The 22,371-nt window shown below is 36.8% G+C and overlaps 1 protein-coding gene across 1 annotated transcript; it reads right to left on the reverse strand.

Moving 5' to 3' along the window:
- Positions 1-1,830: 1,830 nt before the first annotated feature.
- LOC140963874 (coatomer subunit alpha-1-like) lies at positions 1,831-7,715 on the reverse strand. Its single transcript, XM_073423345.1, has 3 exons — positions 7,252-7,715; positions 5,914-6,408; positions 1,831-5,161 (listed from the first exon to the last, which is right to left on the reverse strand). Exons 1-3 carry the CDS (start codon positions 7,457-7,459, stop codon positions 2,217-2,219), a joined length of 3,648 nt encoding a protein of 1,215 aa, XP_073279446.1. The 5' UTR covers positions 7,460-7,715; the 3' UTR covers positions 1,831-2,216.
- Positions 7,716-22,371: the final 14,656 nt, after the last annotated feature.

Here is a 22,371-nt window from a genome sequence, read left to right on the forward strand (position 1 = left end):
ACTAGTTTTCTCAAAACGTTGTGATTCCAACAATCCGGTGGAAGTCCATGAATTTGAACCCACGAAGGGATTGAGTTCATTTCTTCCTCCCTGAAACGAAAGCACCTTGGCATTTCTTTGAGGAATAAGTGAAACCCAAATACCATATACAGACCGCCATTTAGTTCACGTTCTTTCGCTTCTTCATTTGGGAAGGTGAAAACAATCCATCCACTATCATGCGTTTGGAAATGTATTTCCTTTCCCCATCTTCGTACCAAATCAAATAAAGCCGCAGTAGGTGTTTTCCCATTCAGAACATATCCTAGCAGACAAATCCCATAAGTTTTCTCAACCGAGTCAATGTCTTCTTCTCCAAATTTAAGCTTGGTTGAACCTGTATCCACAAATTCTAATTTGTAATTGCTGTTAGCCATTCTGTTGTTCTTGAACAGACTTGCATATGATGCCCGAGTTCTCCTATTGTCCAAACCATGATTGCTCTTATGAGAGTTGTTAAGTGTTTGGTCCATAGTAGGTGCAGAATTTGGTGCCAATCGATCAGCACAGTTACTATTGTTACCCTGCAAGTTCTGATTCTCGTTCGTCTGCTCAAGATTCATGCTTATAACAGTAGCAGAGGTATTCGGTTGCACCTCCGTAGCAACTTGTTCAATACCCACGGTGCTCATTGTGGCAATGTCACAAACACTTAGACTGCAGAAACCAGGTCTTTGCACTTTCAATAACCGAGATGAGATCGATATCCAGCAATCAGAAAATACAGGCAATTGAAATGGTAATTAGTGTAAAGCAAGGAACGATCAGCAAATCAGTAGCTAAGACGAAAACTCACGTACTCGAAATCCAGCGTAAAAGCGCGCCAATCCTTGCATTGTAGTGAGAAAGGAGAGTTTCTCTCTCTAAGTGGCCATGCGCTCCAGTGTGTCCTGGCATTTACTTGTTTGTATGGATGTATGTACACATATTGCATTGGACTTTTAGGATTACATTTTCTTTGGAGATTATTTATGTTTTCATGATTCTCCACTCTTTAAATTAGGAAATATATATTTTTTATTTTAGTTTATGGAAGGTTTTTTNACACAAGTTTTAAAACGAATTTATTTTTTTTTTTATTTTAATAAAGAATGATCTATTCACGTGAAAAATAATTTATTTTTCACTTCAAAAAATTATCATCTAAATTGTACTCAAATGAACAAATTTAATCTCTTCACTAAATGAATTGAGACCCTAACGATAAATACTATATTATATTAAAAAAAATTAACATACAAAAACAAATGTCCAGTGAGTTTAAATAAAAAATTATTTATTCGAAAAGTGTCATTAAATTATTATACTTGTGTTGATATTTTGTGCAGGATGACTAGAGCGAGATAATTTAAAATTCTAATGTTCAAGACTACTTAAGGTATGTTTATTAAAAAAAAAATTGTATGATGATAACAAAAAAATTAAGAAAAACAACCAAGAATTAAATTGAATGCGTAAGGATTATGTTAAAAGAAAAAAAAAAGAAGTAAGCATTGTTATTGATAGAAATATTTTGGTATAACAACTAAAATTGAGGTGTTGATATTTTTACAACATCTGAGGTTGATTTCATCCTCCATGTAGGGACACTACTCCCATTATAAAATCAAGGACTCAAATTTAACCACACATACATGGAGTCCACTAATTTTTTTAAAATCACATATCTGTGTGAATCTTATCCATCCAAACCATGTGGAGGTAGTGCCCTCACATGTAGCATCGAAGCTACCAACATGTGCAACGCACGTCTAAATTCTAATAAATGAAGCCAAGTAAATCAAATTAAAAGGCATAGAAAATGAATTGGGACAACAACAACAACAATATGTCTATTACATTTTCAAAAATAGCATTAAGACCAACCATACTAGACAGGGGCAGAAGTAAAGTTTCCCACATTTAGGCAGGCACACTAAATTCCCACACGGCTTAAAAAAGGTATTAAAAAAATAAAAAACTTGCTTAACATTATTACAATGAAAATTGTAATCATGAAAACAAAAGGGGCCTGAAAGGAGGGGGTTGTTGATCAAAGTGATTACATGGATGAAAACAAGTATAAAACATATATAAATCCGAATCTGAAATTCCTACCTCTTCGTTTGTCCTTATAGCACCTGTCCGTCGGCCGAATGTATTCGTAACTCAAACAAAAAATCGCAATGAATGTCTAATTATCTCTGTGTAGGAGAACAACGCAAGCCAGATGCATCGGATCCAACCACGGAAAGGTCACAAACGGTGCAAAGCTGACCTTCCTGAGATGGGACAAAGTGTGTGCTGCAGTAGGGGCAAGTTACGTCTCTCTGCCCTCGGAATATGGGGACGTACGTGGCTCCACACAACAAAAATGGGTTTCTGAAATCATATTTCAACTGTGTAGCATCTGTCATATTCCTTCCGGCAGCCTGCAGAACCTGTCGAGCGGTTCGGGCTTGATTTTCATTACTTGGGTTGGTTTCCAGAAGTCGATTGGCAAAGTTGGCAGCAGTGCTCAGATTTTGGGCCTTGTAGCAAACAGTCATGGCATTCAATAATGCGAGTCGAGTGTGAGGAAGCTGGAGGTTGCAGTGGGTGAAATAGGCAGCAAGTTCCTGCTGACGAACTGGGTTGTCCTTCAATTCCCTCCTCTGAAGCTCCATCTTCAGACCCAAAACATACTCCTTTACTATGACAATCAACTCCTTAACTTCGTCCACTTCTCTACGCGTTTCAACCACAATCAGTGGGATTGCATGAAGAATAGATTGGAAAACTCTAAGAGCTTCGGAAAACTTTCCAGCAGTCGTAGACCTGTAACCAGCCTTGAGCTTCTCATCTAATTGAGAGAAATTAAACACAAGCGCAGGGGGGGACCGCACATTGGGACTCGCTGACTCGTTCCAACCCCTTTCCACTGCCACTGATATCACCGGGGCCGAGGAGAAGGCCCGTAGGTAAGTGTGACTGCCCATGTGAATGTCAATGAAAAGAGACTTCAAAGGAGAGAAATTCTTTATCCCTAACTGACGGCTCAATAGGCGCATTGCTGTGTCAAAATCTCCAGCAGCAACATGTTCAGCGGCGAGAGACGATCTTTGAACCCAAATCTGGCTTACGGGCATACCAGGGGTCGGCGTAACAAATACAGAAGAACGTGTTTGTGGAGCTGTCCTTGGAGTGTCAGCATCAAGGGGCAGATCCAAGTCCTCCAGACCCCATCCTCCTTCTTCATTCTCCTCCTGATCATTCTCATCCTCTAGCAATGCCTTAATGTCCCCATTCTGCATATTGTTCACCTCACCGATATCCAAGCCCTCGCCCCAATAAGCATCTGCAGCCTCTTCATAATCCTCATGTCCGTCTCTGACAGTATCATCAAGGCCACCTTCAAAAATCCCTTTACTGACCATTAACAATGGCCAATCGCCAGCACATAAGACCGGATTTGGGGGTGTTAATAGGTTAGCTTTCTTCCCGGGTAAAGAAGGAACATTATCCCCAAGTTCCCCAGCTATACGCTTGGCAATGTCATTGAGCCCATGGACTTTCGCTGTGACGTAGGCAAGAGGCAGATGACCTGCATTTTCCAGAATCTTAACTCTCTCCTGGACATCACCAAGATACAGTGCATCGTGGAACTGGCCCATAACATCGTTCTTGACCTCAGCAATCCTCATCATTTTAGACAATTTCTCATGATTACCAGTTATCAGATAATGAAAGGACAGCCTCCCAAAGTTTTTGGTCTTTTGGTATGCATATTCAACAATCCCAGCATTTCCCTGACGAAGGGCCTCCACTCCTAGCCTATACCAGTGGTCCTTCTCATCAATCTTCTTAGCAGATTCAAGGGCTTTCTCGATGTTACCACTTTCAAGGGCTAAATTAAAGCAAGTTCTTTCATCCTTCACAAAGTAAAGGGCAACTTGTGGGAAGCCCTTTTGCTGCAGATAAGCAATCATGGCCTGTCCACAGAGTTCAGATTTTTTTATCATGCTCATCACTTGATCATATCTCTTCCCAAGCAGAGATAACTTAAAGATATATTCTGTTGAATCGATAATTATAGGACGGTTCTTCCCCTCTCTGTCCAGGCAAAATATTGTGTTCCCATATATTTTTGTAATATATACAGGGACATCCAATGTCTTAATAATTCCACTGTCCCCGTTTGGAAGACAATACTTGATATGTGTGAGTGTAGTATAGATGAAGACACCATTATCATCCCATGCTCCACTCTTGACACGAATAGTCTCATGAAGAGTGCAGCGGTGCACAAGCTTTTTATCAGCAACAATAATAGAGTGCTTGCTCAATAAAGCAACAGAGTCCATATCAGGAGACCAGGCCACATACCTAACAAATGGAGTTTGAAGATCTCCAAGAATATTCCTTTGTTGAAGATCAAAGATCACAACCCTGTCCTCAGCCCTGCAGAGCAGATTTCCAGTACCCGCATAGAATATAGCATCAGTGGCAATTGGTAGAACACTCTTTTTCACTATTTCATTTTTCAGGTTCTTGACCAAGACCTGATTGCTGCTCTTTTCCAGCACAGCAAACCTATTTCGAGCCACAAAAACTGCTGAACCTCCAACACCTCTTTTTGCCTCTTGACCTGTGTCACCTCTTCCGGAGCTGTCTTTAGGAACAACATAGAGTTCATATGATCCCCCATCCACATCAGAGCAGACCAATACAGCATTCTCAGTAGGACTGTAAGAAAAGGTTCGAGGCCCTTGATTTAAACTATTAGAACCAGCGCGACGAATTGGTATCAGCTGAGTATCTTTCTGAGAGGAATATTCAAAGGACCGTAGAAACCGATCCTTGACATAGAAGACTGAATCACCACTAACCGAAAAGGCAGGGCGCTCTCTCTCCAACTTAAAAACAATCATGCCACTATCATGACCAGCAGCCAGAAGATTCATCTCAGGATGGGCAGAAAGAATCCAGAATCTATCATGCTCCCTACGAAAAGTCTGCAGACCAGTTCTTTTTGTAGCATCCCAAATTCTGATACTCTTGTCCTCTGAATTCGAAACAATGATATCTTGTTTTGTATGGAACAAAACACATGACACATTGTTCATGTGGCCTCTCAATGTATCAACCTCCCAAGCTTTAGTATCTGTAGACAAAATAAATCAAATATCAGCTACTGAATATTGACAAACTAAAACATCCATACAACTAGAAGGCAGTATACAATACTTAAATAAATTCCAGGTCATACCAACCATAACTGATAAGAGAAAGTTCACATTCACATGCCATTACACTCAAGAAAAGCTACATTCAATTTCTTGATCCCTGAGGAAGGAATAAAATCTCATGATCTACAAATAATATTTTGAGGGTTGATTTGGATGATCAGAATCATCTGACCAGATAATAAACTACATTATGCATTTCCATCATCTGAGTCCTTCCAATTGGACAGAAGCTAAATTAGTTGCTAACTTGAGCTTATATCATCCATTAGTCCCAACTAATCTCTCTTACCGCTTTTCCCATGTCTCTCGTGAAATTGGCAACATTTAGGTAATTGAAAATAGCTCTTTAACCAACTTCAGAAAATAAATAACGCTTCATTCAGATCTTCACAATTACAAATCAGCCTACAACTACTAAAATGACAAAAAGGAAGCTGCAGAGATCAGAAACCTAAATATTGTTTTGTAGTGGAAAAAAAATATTTGTGGTATGCAAAAATAGATATTTTGATCCACCCTTTGTATAATATAATAAAAGTATTCACCCATCATCACAGTTAAATATAATTTTATGCAATAATACATAAATTTGTATGAATTTCCGAAAATAACAAATATCTTTCTAAATAGTCCAAAAGCTATATCAAGGAAAATCAGTTTAGCATACCATTCATGCGCCAGATTTTCACCTGGCGGTCGTCTGCTCCGGAAACTATCAGAGGGAGAGTGGGATGGAAGGAAGCCCAGTTCACCCCTCTATCATGGCCTTCCAAGACATACTTGACAACAGAATCAACCCCACCAAAGAAATCTTTGTTTATTTGAGACAATCGCAATATGTCATCAGCAGGAGATACTGTTTTTTTCCTCAAGGCACCGATATCCCAAACGCGTACTGTCTGATCCAAGGAAGCTGACACAACTAAGTCTTCTTTGGGGTGAAATGATGCGCACATTACATAATGGTTGTGCCCAGTCAACACAGAAATGCAAGTTCGTGACTGCCAATTCCATATTCTAATTGTTTGATCATCACTTGCGCTTACAATCCAGGGACACTCGTGATGAAATTGAACTGTCCGGATATAGTCAAGATGACCCAAAAGGGTAAACAGACACCTATGAGATTTGTAATTCCACACCTTTATCTTGTAATCATCACCTGCAAAGATATATGCATCTTAATTCCAACACATAAACCAAGCTACATGAAACATAGCCTATCGCTTTCCAAAAGGGACAAATCAACAAATTTTGTTCTTGAAAAGATCAAAAGGCCATTTTTCCAAATCAAATGTAGCAAGCAATTCAATGTTTTAAAATAAACAGAGGATGATTAAGTTCGAAAACGGGTTCAATATCAATCAACAGAGAGAGCAAATGGAAAATAAGAAAGATATATCCAATGTAACAAAAATACATCAGATATCAACGAAGTGACGCAGATTGAATTTTTTGGCTATCAAACTCTACCCATGCCCCAGGGTCATATCATGTGCTGAAGACGGTTAAACTTAAAACTTTGCCTAACAACAAGAACAAGATGATCAGATCTACATAAATCAATATTCTCCTTTTCAGGCGAGCCAAATTGCCTAAAGTTAAACCAAGACCGATCAATAATCTAAGTTATCTAAGCTGCATATTGCAGTGCTTCCACATTACAAGTCCTTGTATGGTAACTAGGGAATTGATAAAAGTCTAATCTTTAAGGATCATGGTCGATCACGAAAACAACTAAACGTAGCTCTCAAAAATAAATTTAGAAATAATTGATTACCAAATGCACTTAAAGAATTACATACAAATTAATACTACCCATATTCAAAATTCTAAAAAACACTGCTTCTGCAGCCAATCCCTCACGCACCACAAATCTAACAGTAACCAACTAAATCAAAACGGCAGGACCAGCTCATAAAACAGTGTCAATTCCACCAAGACACATAATTACACCAAACCAAGCAGAATTCAGAGTGAAAATACAAATTCCGATAAATCAGACCTCCGGACACGAAAAGCGGCTGCGTATTATGAAAATGGACGCCGCGAACGGGTCCATCGTGCTCGTCGAACCGATCAATAAGCGTGCCCATCCGGTAATCCCAGAGCTGGATCACTCCGCTGTGAAGACTCGCCAAGATCCATGGCCTCTTGGTGTGGAAACTCAGACCCTTCACTCTATTACTCTTCGTCTCGAACTTCGTCAGCATTTTCTTTGTATAATCCTTCTCCTAGAAAAAAACTCACACGCCGAAACAAGATCCGAATCCAACCGAAAAATTCGAAACCCCAGTTGAGATTCACGATCTGAAATCGATTCGTATCTGTGATGAATCGAGCCTTCTTCCTCGAATCGAAGAGGTAGGGGGTTGTAGGTTAACGCAGAGTGAAGAGTATTGTCATGTGATGGGATCCGAGAGTTGAGAGATTTATTATACTATTAATCGATCAGTATACTTGAATAAATCATTTGTGAATATCCAAATTTATTCTTACATAGAAAATTAAAAGTGTCCTGAAATAAAGTTATTTACTACAATTTTTATTTGAGCATATGGAAAATGTTAAAATCGTGGTGTTGTATTTTTGCTTTATTTAGTAAAACTTTTATTTGTTTTACTTTTTTGTTGTAATTTTATGGGAAAGTTATAATTATCTTGTTTTATATTCGCGATAAAATAGTTATATATTTTATCTAATAGATGTAGATCCTGCACTTCATATTATTAATAAAATAATTTTTATTCAAATATATCACATTTTACCATCAAATATCTCGTCAAGTCAAATTGTGAGTTTAATAATATCATTCATTTAAATAAAATTATTTATAATTTTCTAATAAATTTTTCTCTACATTAGTTAATTCCTATGTGATCTAATATTATGACTTCATTCAAAAATTAAATTACAAAGTAATAGAAAAATTTATAATGTCTAGTTCATATCAGCTAGTTTGTAATGGATAATTCGTATCGTGTTAGGATTGGTTGAAGGGTCAAAGTATTAAGAAAGGGATGTTGAATAAAGACTTTAGGATTTTTGGCTCTTTTTCGAAATAATGAATCAGTTTAGTGACAAACTGATTTCAGAAATCTTATTGTCGATATCAGTCAGTTAACTAGTTTAAGAACGAAAATAAATTAACTGATAGATTGAATACTTAAAGAATAACTGAAATAATGAACACAAAAATTTTATGGATGTTCGGAGACTTCAAATGCTCCTACATCACCCCTTCTATCACAATGATAAGTTTTCACTAAAAGACTTTGATTAATTACAGAAGCTGTAATAACCCACTTCAGTTTGGACTTAAACAATATCAAACTGAAACTCTTAGTTTCTTACAGATATCAGTACACAACTGATTTAATTTCGGTAGCACAACTGATCTTTAGAAGATCGAATATTTTGATGTAATATGCTAGTAATTTTAGCTCAAATGATAGCCTGAAAGCTATGAATATATCTTTGAAGTGTGAGCTTCTCTGTATAAATATCGCAACTGATCGTGTATAACTGACTTTCTCAAGTGTTCTCAAAATTGATGTTAACGTTGAAAATCAATCTTCTTCTTACTGAATTCCTCAGTTATTTATAAGCTTTGTTTCCAATAGTAACATTGAATGTATTAATTAATACTTATATGTTGATTTGTCTTTTCTGAATGTATCAACATTCTTCTGACAATAGTACGATGTTGCAGTCTGCTAATGTGGCGCTCCTTCTGTTAGTTGCAGTCTGCTGTATACGATTTGTCGATTGATAGCTGAGCTAGCTGACGACGTGTCAAACTGATATCAGTTGTTCGATTTATGACTTGTCAGTTGAACTGACTTAATGCATCCTACGGATTCAGTTATCTTTGTTCAGTTCGATTTCATCCGATCATTTAATTTATTAATATTTAGTTCAGATGACTTCAATTTGAATTACTTCAGTTCGAGTAGGTTCAGTTATATAATCTCAATTCAGTTGGCTTCAGTTTAGCTAATCAGTTCTACAAATTTGTCAAACTTTGAAATCTTTAATTCTAACAATTTCCTCTTTTTTGGTGTTTGACAAAGCATAGAATCCAAGAACTGATAGAATTCATTGCAGATAAAAAAATCTTCAAATTTACAGATTCATGTACAAACTAAGAATAAGATAAGATCTAACTGAACTGATTGCTTTTCACTTCTTAGCTTTTTTGTCAGCAGGTCCTTGATCAGTTGGTTGACTAGTTCTTTTTTTCACAAATCTTGGTGCTCTTCTTCCTCCTTTTTGTCAACATCTGCGAGGTTAGAAAGAAGGCAGACTTCAGAGCTGACTTGAGATATTGCATTCAGCATCTGTTCCTGCATCAAAGCCATCTGCTTTGACAAACTTGTGTGCACGAAATCATGCTACTATTAAAACACAACACTTAGTTTTACATTCTTTTTTCTCCTCCATATTTTCATGTTCCTCACTCGATTGTCAGATAAGACAAATTCCAACGCCTTCTCCTCACGTGTATGTTCATGTCCTCTAAGGCCCTTGGATTAAAATTGATTGTGATTACAAATTATAGCACGTCTCTTCAGGCGTTCCAAACCCACCAATCGTTAGAGATGTCAATGGGTCAGGGTTTTGGTCCAAACCCACCTGACTATCATATTACAACAAATTTCTCAGCTATCGTATTACAAAAAATATTCCATTAATTATTTTCGTCATTCTAATACATAGGATAACATGAAATTTTAGCATAAGATAGTTATTTTCTTATATATAGAATGCCTTGTTGATTTTTTTAAAGGGATATTTTGTATAAAGCTTATTAAAATCATAAGAAGACGTTTTATCATCTCGTGAAACAAGTGCCTAAAAATCTGTTTGGCTAAACTTGTTATATCTTAAATTTCTCGTTAGCGTAAAATATATTTTAAGGCCTAAAAGATTATTAAATATTTTTGTGTTTCATAAGATCTAATATTTTACTTTAAAATTAATCTCTTAAAATAGTTGCGTAACCCAAATAAATAAATGAAAAATAAAATAAAAAAAAGAAGATTAACAAATTAAGTCAGCGGGAGTGGAAGAAATAGTGATCGGGAATAGATTAAATAATAATCTGGAGGATAAGTAGAAAACATTGTTTACAACTCTGAAATAATAACGTAATATTTCATAGCAGCGGAATATAAAATATTAACTATGATGCAGAAGCATACAACTTGAAATAAATTGACAACAAAAATGAAACTTAAACATTGTGTTAAACTTACTTTAATTGTGGTGATGAGAGTCAAAACCAGTAGGTGGTGATAGTAAAAACAGAGAAAAATATAAATACCAGAAGCACTCGTATCACTAAAACAGAAGCAGAACTTATCGAGTATTTTCTTAGCTAAACGGCTAGCAAAAGCAGAAGCAGAACGTAGCCTAAACAGAAGAAGAACTTAACGTCTTTCGTTTGATCGTTACAAGTCTTAATGTTACCGTTACCTTACATAGTACTAGTATTAATTGCACCATTTAATGATGTACAAAGACATTTAACACGCCTTACTAGTTTTGTTATAAAACAAAGACTGATTATTCTGAAGCTTTCTGCAGGACTTTTTTTCGGTGATAAAGTTGATTCACTCAGAGTCAAAGAAGCCGTTTTGTTTATAGACGTTGGATTCAAGGTTTCTATATATTAAAGGATCAATCTAATATAGACAACAACGATCATTATTAACAAGGAACACATTCTCTGTCTATCATTCCAACGTTGTTTTGAGCAATCAAGAACTACTCTTTATCTTCAAGCTTAACATACAGATAAGCAACACACTCTTTATAGCAGATATCTGATCTTCTGAGATCGTCTTGTGCTGCTATTTCTTTATCTCTTTACAAGCTATTCACCTTATTAAATCTTATTGAGAAGAGTTTGTAATCTGGAAAAGAGTTTTTTCCAGAACTTTGTTATATTCATTATATTGTGTTGTGAAACTAAGAGTTTCAGTAGGCGAAGCGCAAGTCCTACTGAAGTGAGTGTGTATAAGAGTTGTACTGTAAAAACCAAAGTCTTTTAGTGATACCTTCTGGAAACAGAAGAAGGAGAGACATAGAAGATTTCATTTTCGAACTTTCAGAAACAACTACTGTCTACTGCCTACTATTTTATTGTTTTCACATCAAACCATCAGATCGTTTCCGCACAAGTTATTGTGATCTGCTGGAAATATATTCGAACAAGATAAGATATAATTTCTAACAGGATTCTAGCACATTTGCAAAAACGTCAAAGAAAAGAACGAGTTTATTAACCCCTCCCTCTAAACTCTAAATCGATCCCCAACAAGTGGTATCAGAGGTGGTTATTCTTGTTTTGAAAATCTACAACAGAAATGGAACATTTCAGCAAAGTCCTTATGTTCTCAAATGAAGATTTCGATTATTGGAAGATTAAGATGCAAGCTCATCTTGCAGTCCAAGACGATGATATGTGGTTTGTCATCACAAATGGTCCCTTGAAAATTCTAAAGCCTAATATAGCTATTGCTGTTACTGAAGGTGCACCACAAATGGTTGAAAAGCAAAGAAGTGAATGGACAAGCGAGGACAATAAGAAAGCAAATCTAGACAATGCTGCTAAGGATATTCTTTACAAAACACTTGACAAGAATACCTTCAGGAAAATAAAATGTGCCCTATAGCAAAAGAGATCTGGGAGAAATTCATCCAAATTTGTGAAGGAAATGAATAGATACAGGAATACAAGCTGTCTGTGGCAATGCAAAAGTTTGAAAATCTTAAGATGAAAGCTGGAGAAAATCTAAGCGAATTTGATGAGTGATTCAGCAGCTTAGTAAATGAACTAGCAGCTTTGGGAAAGGAACTTGGCAATAGAGAAGTGTCACTCAAAGTGATGAGAGCTTTACCCAGGGAATGGGATGTTAAGACAATGGCTATGAGAGTCTCAAACTTAATTTCAGTTGTTTGTCAAACTAAGTGTTTAATTGGACTAAACTGATCAAGTAAATGAACCACATAAATCAAATGACAGTCGCCTAACTGAAGATTAATGTGCAGTTTATCGAAGGCAACTGAAACCAGCTGAACTGAACCTATGAAGTCAACTGACTGATCAGTTGATATGTTCCGTTATGAGCTTACCAGCGATCACTTATCAGGTGATCATTCAGCTGTACACGTCATCAGTTGGAGAAAAGGACACCCAACCGACAACAGTACAAGGCAGACTACAACTCATAGTGAAACGTCGCATTTCAGATATTACAATGTACGAATGTCAGAGAAATTTTGACATGGCAATCAACGGATAAAAAGATTAAAATTATATTTAATGTTACCGTTGAAGAGAAGCCTATAAATAGGTGAGAAGAACAGTTGAGAAAAATACACATCTAATCGATCTATCTATTCTCTCAAGCTTGCTGTTACCCTGCTGAATTTATCGCTATTACTCAAGAATCACCAGTAGATCTTGTCAGTTTTTAGGAGACAGACTGATCTCATGGTTTAGCAAGAAGCAAACATCCATAGCCACTTCCACAACTGAAGCAGAATACCTCGCTGCTTGAAGCTGCTGCGCCCAACTGCTCTAGATTCAGCAACAACTGAAAGATTATGGAGTTGATGCTAAATAATCTCCCATATTTTGTGATAATACAAGCACGATTGCAATAACTTACAACCCAGTTCTTTACTCAAGGACCAAGCACATTGATGTCAGGCATCACTTGATCAGAGATTATGCTTTGAAGAAAGCTATCAGACTGGAATATGTGTCAATTGAACAACAAGCGGCTGACATCTTCACCAAACCATTACAATAGACTAAGTTTTCTCACTTTCGCAATATACTTGGTTTAATTGATTTATCTTAATTTTATCAGTTTATTGTTGATATATCAGTTGTTATTCACTTTTAACAGTTAGTCATTTATATGTTACTACTCATTCAGTTAGTGAATTGTTTGACAACTGATATCAGTTAGGTTATTGTTGCATCAGTTGATATTCATTAGTCTTTTATCTGTTATTACTCATTCAATTAAATAAACTATTTGTCAACTGATGTTAGTTATTATTGCAGAAAAGTAAAGAGACAACAATAAATTGAAACTTCAGTCAATTTGAATAAAATCGAAACCAAACTACACGATTCATTTCCTTTTCAACGGAATCCTGCCAGAGGGATAACCAATTATAAAATCTTGACAGTACATTCTCCTATAAGATTCTGAAGAAGAAATCTTCTCGAGCGTGTTCCACTCCTTCCACAGCATAATATGCATCAAAACTTGATCAGTAACTAACTGTGAGACATGGGTGACGTCAAGTCGTCGGAAATACTTCCTAGAAATAGCTCTTTGTCTGGCTGTAGGGACTTCTCCATGAAGCCATATACTCTGAAGATCATGCACCTTAATCCAAGAGGACATGACACCTAACCAGACTTTCTCTTCGATGCTTTCTTTTAAAGTCTCTATTTGACGAAGCGTTGATGAAGAAACCGGGAAGTTGGAACTGCTTTTACTAGACATATTTGCTGAATTATTGTTATCTAACATTCTTATTCTTATTTATAGTCAGGCTGTTATCAGAATAATAGAAGAAGACAAAGAGACTCCAGTCAACTGAAAGCTTTTGACTTATCCAGATTGAGTTTTTCTTACTCTATCTTTTATTTATATGCATTTATTGAGGGAGAATATCTGATTTAAATGGTTAACTGAGAAGACAATCTTCAGTCAGTATTCAACTGAACTGTATCAGCTCACAATTGATCACTCAGTTGCTGATCCAACTGATTTTCTCACATAAATTAACTGATTAATCTTTAAATATTCCATAATAATTGATGTGACTGTTTGTGTGTGCATTAATTGATGTCTTTCAACAAATAATATCTTGGAACGTGGACCCACGTAATCCATGAATTTCTCTCATACGCTTTTTCCACATGTACACATGTTTTTAATTCAAATTTTCCTGGACTGACACGTGTCCAATAATTTGAACAGTCACCTACATAAGTACTATACCCGCTCCACTTCAGTTTTTCTCCTTACACTTACTTCAAATTTACAAAGCAAAAACAAATTCAAGTTTTCTTTCTCGCAGAAAAACATTTTTTCAAATGGCAAATCAGATCCCAGCTCATATCATGAACGCTATGGCAATCAACTTCGACTCAGTTATGACTGTAACAGATGAAGCTGTGAAGAACATCTTCATCAAACTGGAAGCAGCTGGTCTGAAACAATTTTCGGGATTATCTTCCCAAGAAATCTACACTAAAGAGATTCAGGATCTCTATGCCAACAGCCATGTCACTACAACCGGCAATATCACATTTACTGTGAATGGTCAGCCGCTGATCATTGAAGAGGATTTCTTCTGCAACCTATTTCAACTGCCATCCGACGGGCTAGTTAATCTGACTAAAGTGAAAGCTTCTGATATTGAGGAAATGCAAACCCTTCTGTCTGCTGATGGTCGGAAAATCAAAGTTTCCGATCCCAAGAAAGAGCTGAAACCAGAAGTCCAACTACTAGCAGATATTGTTGCCAAAGGACTTTTAGCAAAGGCTGGATCCTTTACTGCCCTGACTCTTGAAAAGTTTCAAGCTATGACTGCTATCATGGCTAGGCAGAGAATGAACTGGAAGAACATTATCTTCAACATCCTATGGAATATGTTTCAAGTTTCCAAGCAATCAAGGGGTTTTGCGGTGCAGCTCAACTATTTGCTGAAAGTCAAAGGACTAGTGACTGATGACTCTGAAAAGTCATCAAAGCTGAAAATCTTCAATGCGATGTCCAGCCACCAAAGCAAAAACTAGACATATCTCCTGAGCAGTTCTTGAAAGTGAAGAAGGAAATTGGGACACATGAAGCTCCCAAGTCAGTTTAGAAACAGAAAGCTCTTAAGAAGAAGTCGATCAAACGCAAGTTGGTCATCAGTGAAACTGACTCAGAAAAACTCCATCCCCTAGTCTTAACAAGAAAGAGAGAAGGCAACACTTACAAAGTATCATGGAACAAAGATCATGTTAATGTTCCTATATGTTTAGTTGTCTCCCTAAGTGATAAACATTGGCTATGTCACAAGAGATTGAATCATCTTAACTTCAAGTCCATCAATAATCTCAAGAAGCAGAATATAGTTGATGGTTTACCTGATATTAATTTTGTTAAGAATCATGTATGTTCTACATGTCTGCTTGGCAAACAAGTAAGATCTAGCTTTAAGAATAAAGGTAGTAAATCTACATGAAGATGTTTGGAATTATTGCATATGAACTTGTTTGGTCCAATCCCTATCATGAGCTTAGGGGGAAAGAAATATACTCTTGTTGTTGTTGATGATTTTTCTAGATTTACTTGGGTAATCTTTTTTGCTGGAAAAGATCAAACAAGTGGCCTCCTAATCAAGCTTCTGAAAAAGTTTCAAAATGAAAAATCAGTTTCTCTCATTAAAATCAGAAGTGATCGGGGCACTGAATTTACTAACAAGATTCATGAGTTATACTTGGATGAACAAGGCATTCATCATGAATATTCAGCTACCAGAACGTCTCAACAAAATGGAGTAGCTGAGAGGAGAAACAGAACTCTCAAAGAAGCTGCTAGAACAATGCTAGCAGAAGCAGACATCTCTCAGCTCTTTTGGGCAGAAGCAATCAACACAGCCTGTTATACACAAAACAGAACCATGATCAACAAGAGGCATAATCAGACTCCACATGAGATATGGAAAGGGAGTAAGCCTAACGTATCGTATTTTCATGTGTTTGGTTGTAGATGTTTTGTGCATAATAATGATAAAAGTTATTTATCAGCATTTGATTCAAAATCAGATGTTGGACTTTTTCTTGGATATTCAGCAGTAAGCAAAGCATATAGAATTTTCAATAATAGAACTCTTAATGTTGAAGAATCTATTCATGTCGTCTTTGATGAAGATAGCAGTGCTTCTGTAATTTCTAACATGTCAAATCTAAGTAACAGATTAGACATAATTCATATGGAACTGGATAGTAAAGATGATGCAGAACCAAGTGTCAAAGATGCTCAAAATCCAGAACCAGACATTCCTATGGTAGAACCAGTTGTACAGACCCAGGATGTACCAGAACCAGCAGCTGACATTCCAGAACCTACTACTGCTTTACCCAAGCTTGATCCAAATCCATTAAATCAGGAAGAAATCCCTCTAAACCCTTTTGTTTGGAGAAAATCACACCCTCCATCTTTGGTTATTGGAAATCGAGAAGCTCCATTAAGAACCAGAAGTCAAATGATAAATGAATATATGAATGCTGCTTTTATTTCTCAGGATGAACCTAAGAAGATTGAAGAAGCTCTTCTGGATCCCAGTTGGATTGAAGCTATGCAAGAAGAGCAGAATCATTTTAAAAGAATGAAGTATGGTTTCTTGTACCTAGACCATCTCATTAAGCAGTTATTGGAACTCGGTGGGTATTTATTTAGAAACAAGCTAAACGAAGAAAGTACTGTTGTTAGAAAAAAAGCAAGATTGGTGGCTCAAGGTTTCAGACAAGAAGAATGAATAGATTATGATGAGACCTATGTACCAGTAGCAAGGCTTGAAGCAATCAGAATATTCTTAGCCTTTGCTGCTTTCAAGAACTTCAAAGTTTATCAGATGGATGTAAAAAGTGCCTTTCTAAATAGTCTACTGCAAGAAGAATTTTACGTTGAAAACCCCCAGGTTTTATTGATCATTTCTTACTGCATCATGTCTTTAAATTACACAAAGCCTTGTACGGTTTGAAACATGCACCTAGGGCTTGGTATGACACTCTTTCACAATTTCTTGTCAATCATGATTTTACCATCGGCACTGTGGACAAAACTTTATTCATATTAGTTAAAAATAAGCACATTCTGTTAGTACAGATTTATGTTAATGATATTATATTTGGGTCAACTAACCCTAAATTGTATGAAAAAGTTTGATAAGATAATGCAGGAACAATTCGAAATGAGCATGATGGGAGAATTGACATTCTTCCTCGGACTGCAGATTAAGCAACTTGATACAGGAATCTTCATAAATCAGGCTAAGTACACAAAGGAAGTACTGAAAAAGTTTGGCATGGAAACATGCTCTACTGCTTCCACTCCAATGAGTTCATCTACTAAACTTGATAAAGTTGAAAGTAGAATTTCAGTAGAGGTAACTCAGTATCGTGGTCTTATTGACTCATTGTTATATCTTACTGCCAGTAGACCTGATATTATGTTTCCTGTTTGTATTTGTGTGAGATTTCAGTCTAACCCTAAGCAATCGCATTTTATTGCTGCTAAACATATTTTGAAATATTTAAAGGGTACTCAAAATGTCGGCCTATGGTATCCCAAGGATTCCTCTTTCAATCTTATTGGATATTCAGATGCTGACTATTCAGGTTGCAAACTGGATAGAAAAAGCACCAGTGGTTTTGTAAATTTCTTGGTGATAGGTTGATCTCCTGGTTCTGTAAAAAGAAGACTTCCATAGCCACGTCTACTGCAGAAGCAGAATATCTTGCTGCTGGAAATTGCTGCTCTCAATTACTTTGGATGCAACAACAACTTAAGGACTATTGAGTTCAAGCCTCTGAATCACCTATATTCTGTGACAATACCAGTACTATAGCAATTACACACAATCCGGTACTATATTTTAGAACGAAGTACATTGACATCAGACATCATTTTATTAGAGATCATGTGCAGAAGAAGAACATTCATCTGGAATATGTCATTACTGATCAACAAGCATCAGATATCTTTACAAAACCTCTTCCTGATACTAAGTTTTCTTATTTTTGAAATGTTCTTGGTTTAATTGATCTGTCGTAACTACTGATTACTATCTTCTGATTTTGTTATGCAGTAAGTAGTACAAGAAGTATAACAAAATGAACTGTTTCATTCATAAAATCAGATGTGTGACAATGGATAAGTATTACAATTATTGATATCAGCAATATTGAAACTTACAGTAGAAATCCTAAATAGAACCTACTGAAATCATCCCCATCTCTTCGCATGATCGTGATTTGTGAAAGAGATGATTACGCAGCTGTAATCTAATTATATAGAATAATCTAACTGATTATTCAGACTACAGGACGCCGCAAGTTGTCCTTGGAACTCCCTTGCCTCATCCGACTTCGGAGCAGACTCTGATGACTGCTTGCTTTTTCCATTTGTTAATTAAATATTTAAAATGACTAAGTTTGTGTCCTTGCAGGTATTTATAATTATCCTCGGGGAAGTTGAAGAGTCACTTGACTATTCACCTTCCATGTGTCCCTATTGGAAGAATATCAGAATAATTTATTATCTCCTCCGACCTTTAATCTTCGCATTTAATATATGTTTATCTGTATTAATTTAGGGGGAACGTGGTTTAATTGTGACTGATATTTCCGTTTCTAGTCATAAATAGAAGGAAATTTGTCTTTTCAATAAAACAATGCATCTACTAGACTTTGTCAAAAGTGCTGGATATATTTTAGTACTTTGTCAATTCCAGTAGATATTATCATAAGATGACAAATCCTTTTCTGATTTTTTCTAGTAACCGCTTTGGACAGCCTGCCTTTTTGTTGACTTCTTAAAATTTAAATCATTGTGTCAACTGATACTCTTCTTTTAACTTTTAAAAATCTCACTGTAAACATATTGGCACATGTCCCTATGTTTTCACTGACGGTTGTACATTTTGAAGTTTAACCGCCTCTTCTCACTCTTCACTTTTACGATTACAGATTGTTGCATGCTTGTTACTGCTTTCTCTCGAATTTCCTTCTACTACACAAATCTACTTCAAATCCTTCTTACTAACAGGAAAATGGCTGGAGCTTATACACTCAATGCTTATCAAGTCAACTTCGCTTCTGTATTCACCATCAAGGATGAGAATCTTGTCAAGATGTTCAAGGTCATTGAGAAATATGGTCTTAGAAAATTTCTGGAATTACCGCAATCATCTACAAGGCCACCCTTCCGGACTTCTATGCCAAATCAACCATTGAGGATGGGAAGATTGTATACTCATAGGGAGATGCGCCCATAACCATCGATGCTGCCCTTCTGGGATTAACATTCTTTCTCACATTCTCAGGTAATTTTGAGTGCTCTGTTATTACAAAAGATGAAATGCCTACTGCTCTTACCTCATTCTCAGCTTCTGGAGAGGAACTTTCCCCCTCGTGTTTTAAGAAGCTTCTAAAAATGGAGTACCAAGTATTCGCCGATATCGTTGCGAGGCATTACTGGTAAAAGCTGGTACTTTTGATAAACTGACCAAGGAAAAGGTCCAAGTGATGATGGACATCACTTCTGAAGCTAAAATGGATTGGAGTCGCTTCATATTCAAAGTCATGAAGGACATGATTCTAAGGAAGGGTACTGGTTTTGCTGTCCAAATCAGCAAATTGTTGAAGGATGTTGGTTTTTCGCTTACGTCGGAAAAGGATGGATCGTATGTCACGATGGCCGATGCTGACAAAGTACTTGCTTTGAGGCCAAAACCAACCGTGGCAGAATTTTTTGCCCTCAAGAAGGAGATTGGTGATGTTCAAACTGAGGGTCAAGAACCTCAGAAGAAAGTCAAGAGAAAAAGAGTTGTTGTCTTGACTGATTCAGATAAAATCATATCTGAAGAATCTGCTGCTCCCACCAAAGCCTCACTCCCAGCCACTCCAACCAAAAAGAAACCACGAACCACCATTCGTATCAAGAAGATAGCAGCACTTACTGATCTTGATACTGTCCCTCTGAGACAAGTTTTTCCAACAGTCACCTCATCCAAACCATCCTTTATCCCCTCCTCAAAACCCGCAGCCATCCTTACTGCAACTACTTCCACTTCTTTTCAGACCCTCAGACCCTCATCTGTAGTTGTCATTAGAGAACCTCTCGCAGGGTCTTCTGCTTTTAGACCCGTGCAAACTGCCTCCTCATCAGACAAAGGCAAAGGAAAGCTCATTGAAACACCAAAATATCATGGTGCCAAATGATCTGTTCAGACTGCTTTTAATCTTCACTTGGAGGAAATCGAAAAATCTGTCAGTGAGGATATTATTTTCTTCGATGATTGGCTCAAGTTTAGAGTTTTCCACCCCATTACATATTTAAGAACTCCAGGTTCTTATGCAAAGATGGTGAAGATTGAGAAGCAAGTCTTTGCTTCCGCTAAGACCCGAAATGTTATTGAAGCAATAAACAGAAGATCCTACATTCTTGATCAACTGAAACTTCGGAAGCTGGATTATTCTTTGAAGACTGTAAAGTCAAATTTTGATTCCGTGAATCCTACTGCTGCTCTAGATCAAGATGTTATTCAAAATTTGTCTACCCAGTTGAGCCTTCTGAATGAGAAAGTTCTTGTTCGGGAACATGCTTTTGGAGAGCCTTTGCAACACAGAGATGGTCATGTACCGGATATTCTCAAGATCAAGCCAGTTGAGGAAAAGACTGAAGCTCCTTCTGAAGCTAAAGTTCCCAGTACTCCTGCACTTATGACAATGCCTACTAAATCTTCATCTTTGATTTCTGATCATGATCTGGCATCGGTTGATGAAGTAATTCAATTGATTTTTGCACCCTCTATTGCACCAGAAGCACAACCAGCAGAACAATCAATGAAAGATTCAGATGTCTTCACTACCTGGACAAATTTTCTGATGAACATCGAGCAGAAATGGAAGAACTACTGCACTGCATGTTCAATCTGAACCAAATCTAGCTGTTAAGCCACTGGAAACCACCAGAATAGCTGATTCGAGCAAATCAGAAGACAGTGCAGTACCTGAACAACCTATTGTTTCTAAAGGACCTTCTGCAGAACCAGCATCAGATCCTTCTACTGCTCAAACAGAAGCTGCTCCTTCTACTGCTTTGATTTTTCCTCCTTCTGATTAAGCCGCTCACATTGCTCACATTGCAGAAATCAAACAGCGTCTTCAAGAGAAATCTCCATCCCCTGAAGAAGAATTCGTTCTTGAATTTGAGATAGAAGTTCTACAAAGAAATCTTAACAATCTCTCGGAGATAGTAAAACAATTATGAACATGCTGGTGAAGTAAGTGCTATAAAATTCTTCCGTGACCGCATCTCTAAAGAAGTCACTCGCACTGCAGAATCTTTGGCCAAGCTGAATGTTGAAACCAGTATCTTAAGACAATCTATTTTCACAAGTTAGAGTAACATTTTGCTCTGTCAGGATGAGCTCACCAAAACTGTCTCCGACCATGATTCATCTATTCTCTCAGTATCCAACAACGTTGCAGCTCTGGATTCGAAACTTGAACTTATTGATGCAAAGATTGAGTCTCAATCTCAATCTCTTCATGCTCTTAATGAACGAGTTTCCAATCAATCACCATATGTGGAGATGCTGAATCATGGAATTCATACTCTTACTGGCCGAGTGGGTGATTTTCTCACTCGTATTCAGGCTAGTGATTCCAAAAAAAGGGAATCAAGCAGAACAGGGGGCATGACTGAAGATAGCAGAAGAGATCAAGATCCTCATAACGAGGAATCTTTTTTCAGAGACATCAGAACTGATTAAAGCTATTTTACTTTTTTATTGCTTATCGTTTATCTTGTTATAAATTCTATTTGCTTTTCATTATAACCGACGATCTTTATTTTTACTAACATCTAGGTTTTAGCATCACCACAAAAGGAATAAGGAGTGTTAGACTTAATTGTGGTGATGAGAGTCAAAACCAATAGGTAGTAAAAAAAGAAGATAATATAAATAGCAGAAGCACTCGTATAGCTAAAACAGAAGCAGTACTTATCGAGTAGCTAAACTTAACAGTTTACAGAAGCAGAAGCAGAAGCAGAACGTAACCAAAGCAGAAGCAGAACTTAACGTCTTTCATTTGATCGTTACAAGTCTTAAATATTACCATTATCTTACATAGTACTAAGTATTAATTGCACCATTTAATACTGTACGAAGACATTTAACACGTCTTACTAGTTTTGGGATAAAACAAAGACTGATTATTCTGAAGCTTTCTGCAGAACCCTTTTTCGGTGATAAAGCTGATTTACTCAGAGTCAAAGAAGTCGTTTTGTTTATAGACGTTGGATTCAAG

Source organism: Primulina huaijiensis, chromosome 18, assembly GCF_012295235.1.
Source record: "Primulina huaijiensis isolate GDHJ02 chromosome 18, ASM1229523v2, whole genome shotgun sequence".
NCBI lineage: Eukaryota > Viridiplantae > Streptophyta > Magnoliopsida > Lamiales > Gesneriaceae > Primulina > Primulina huaijiensis.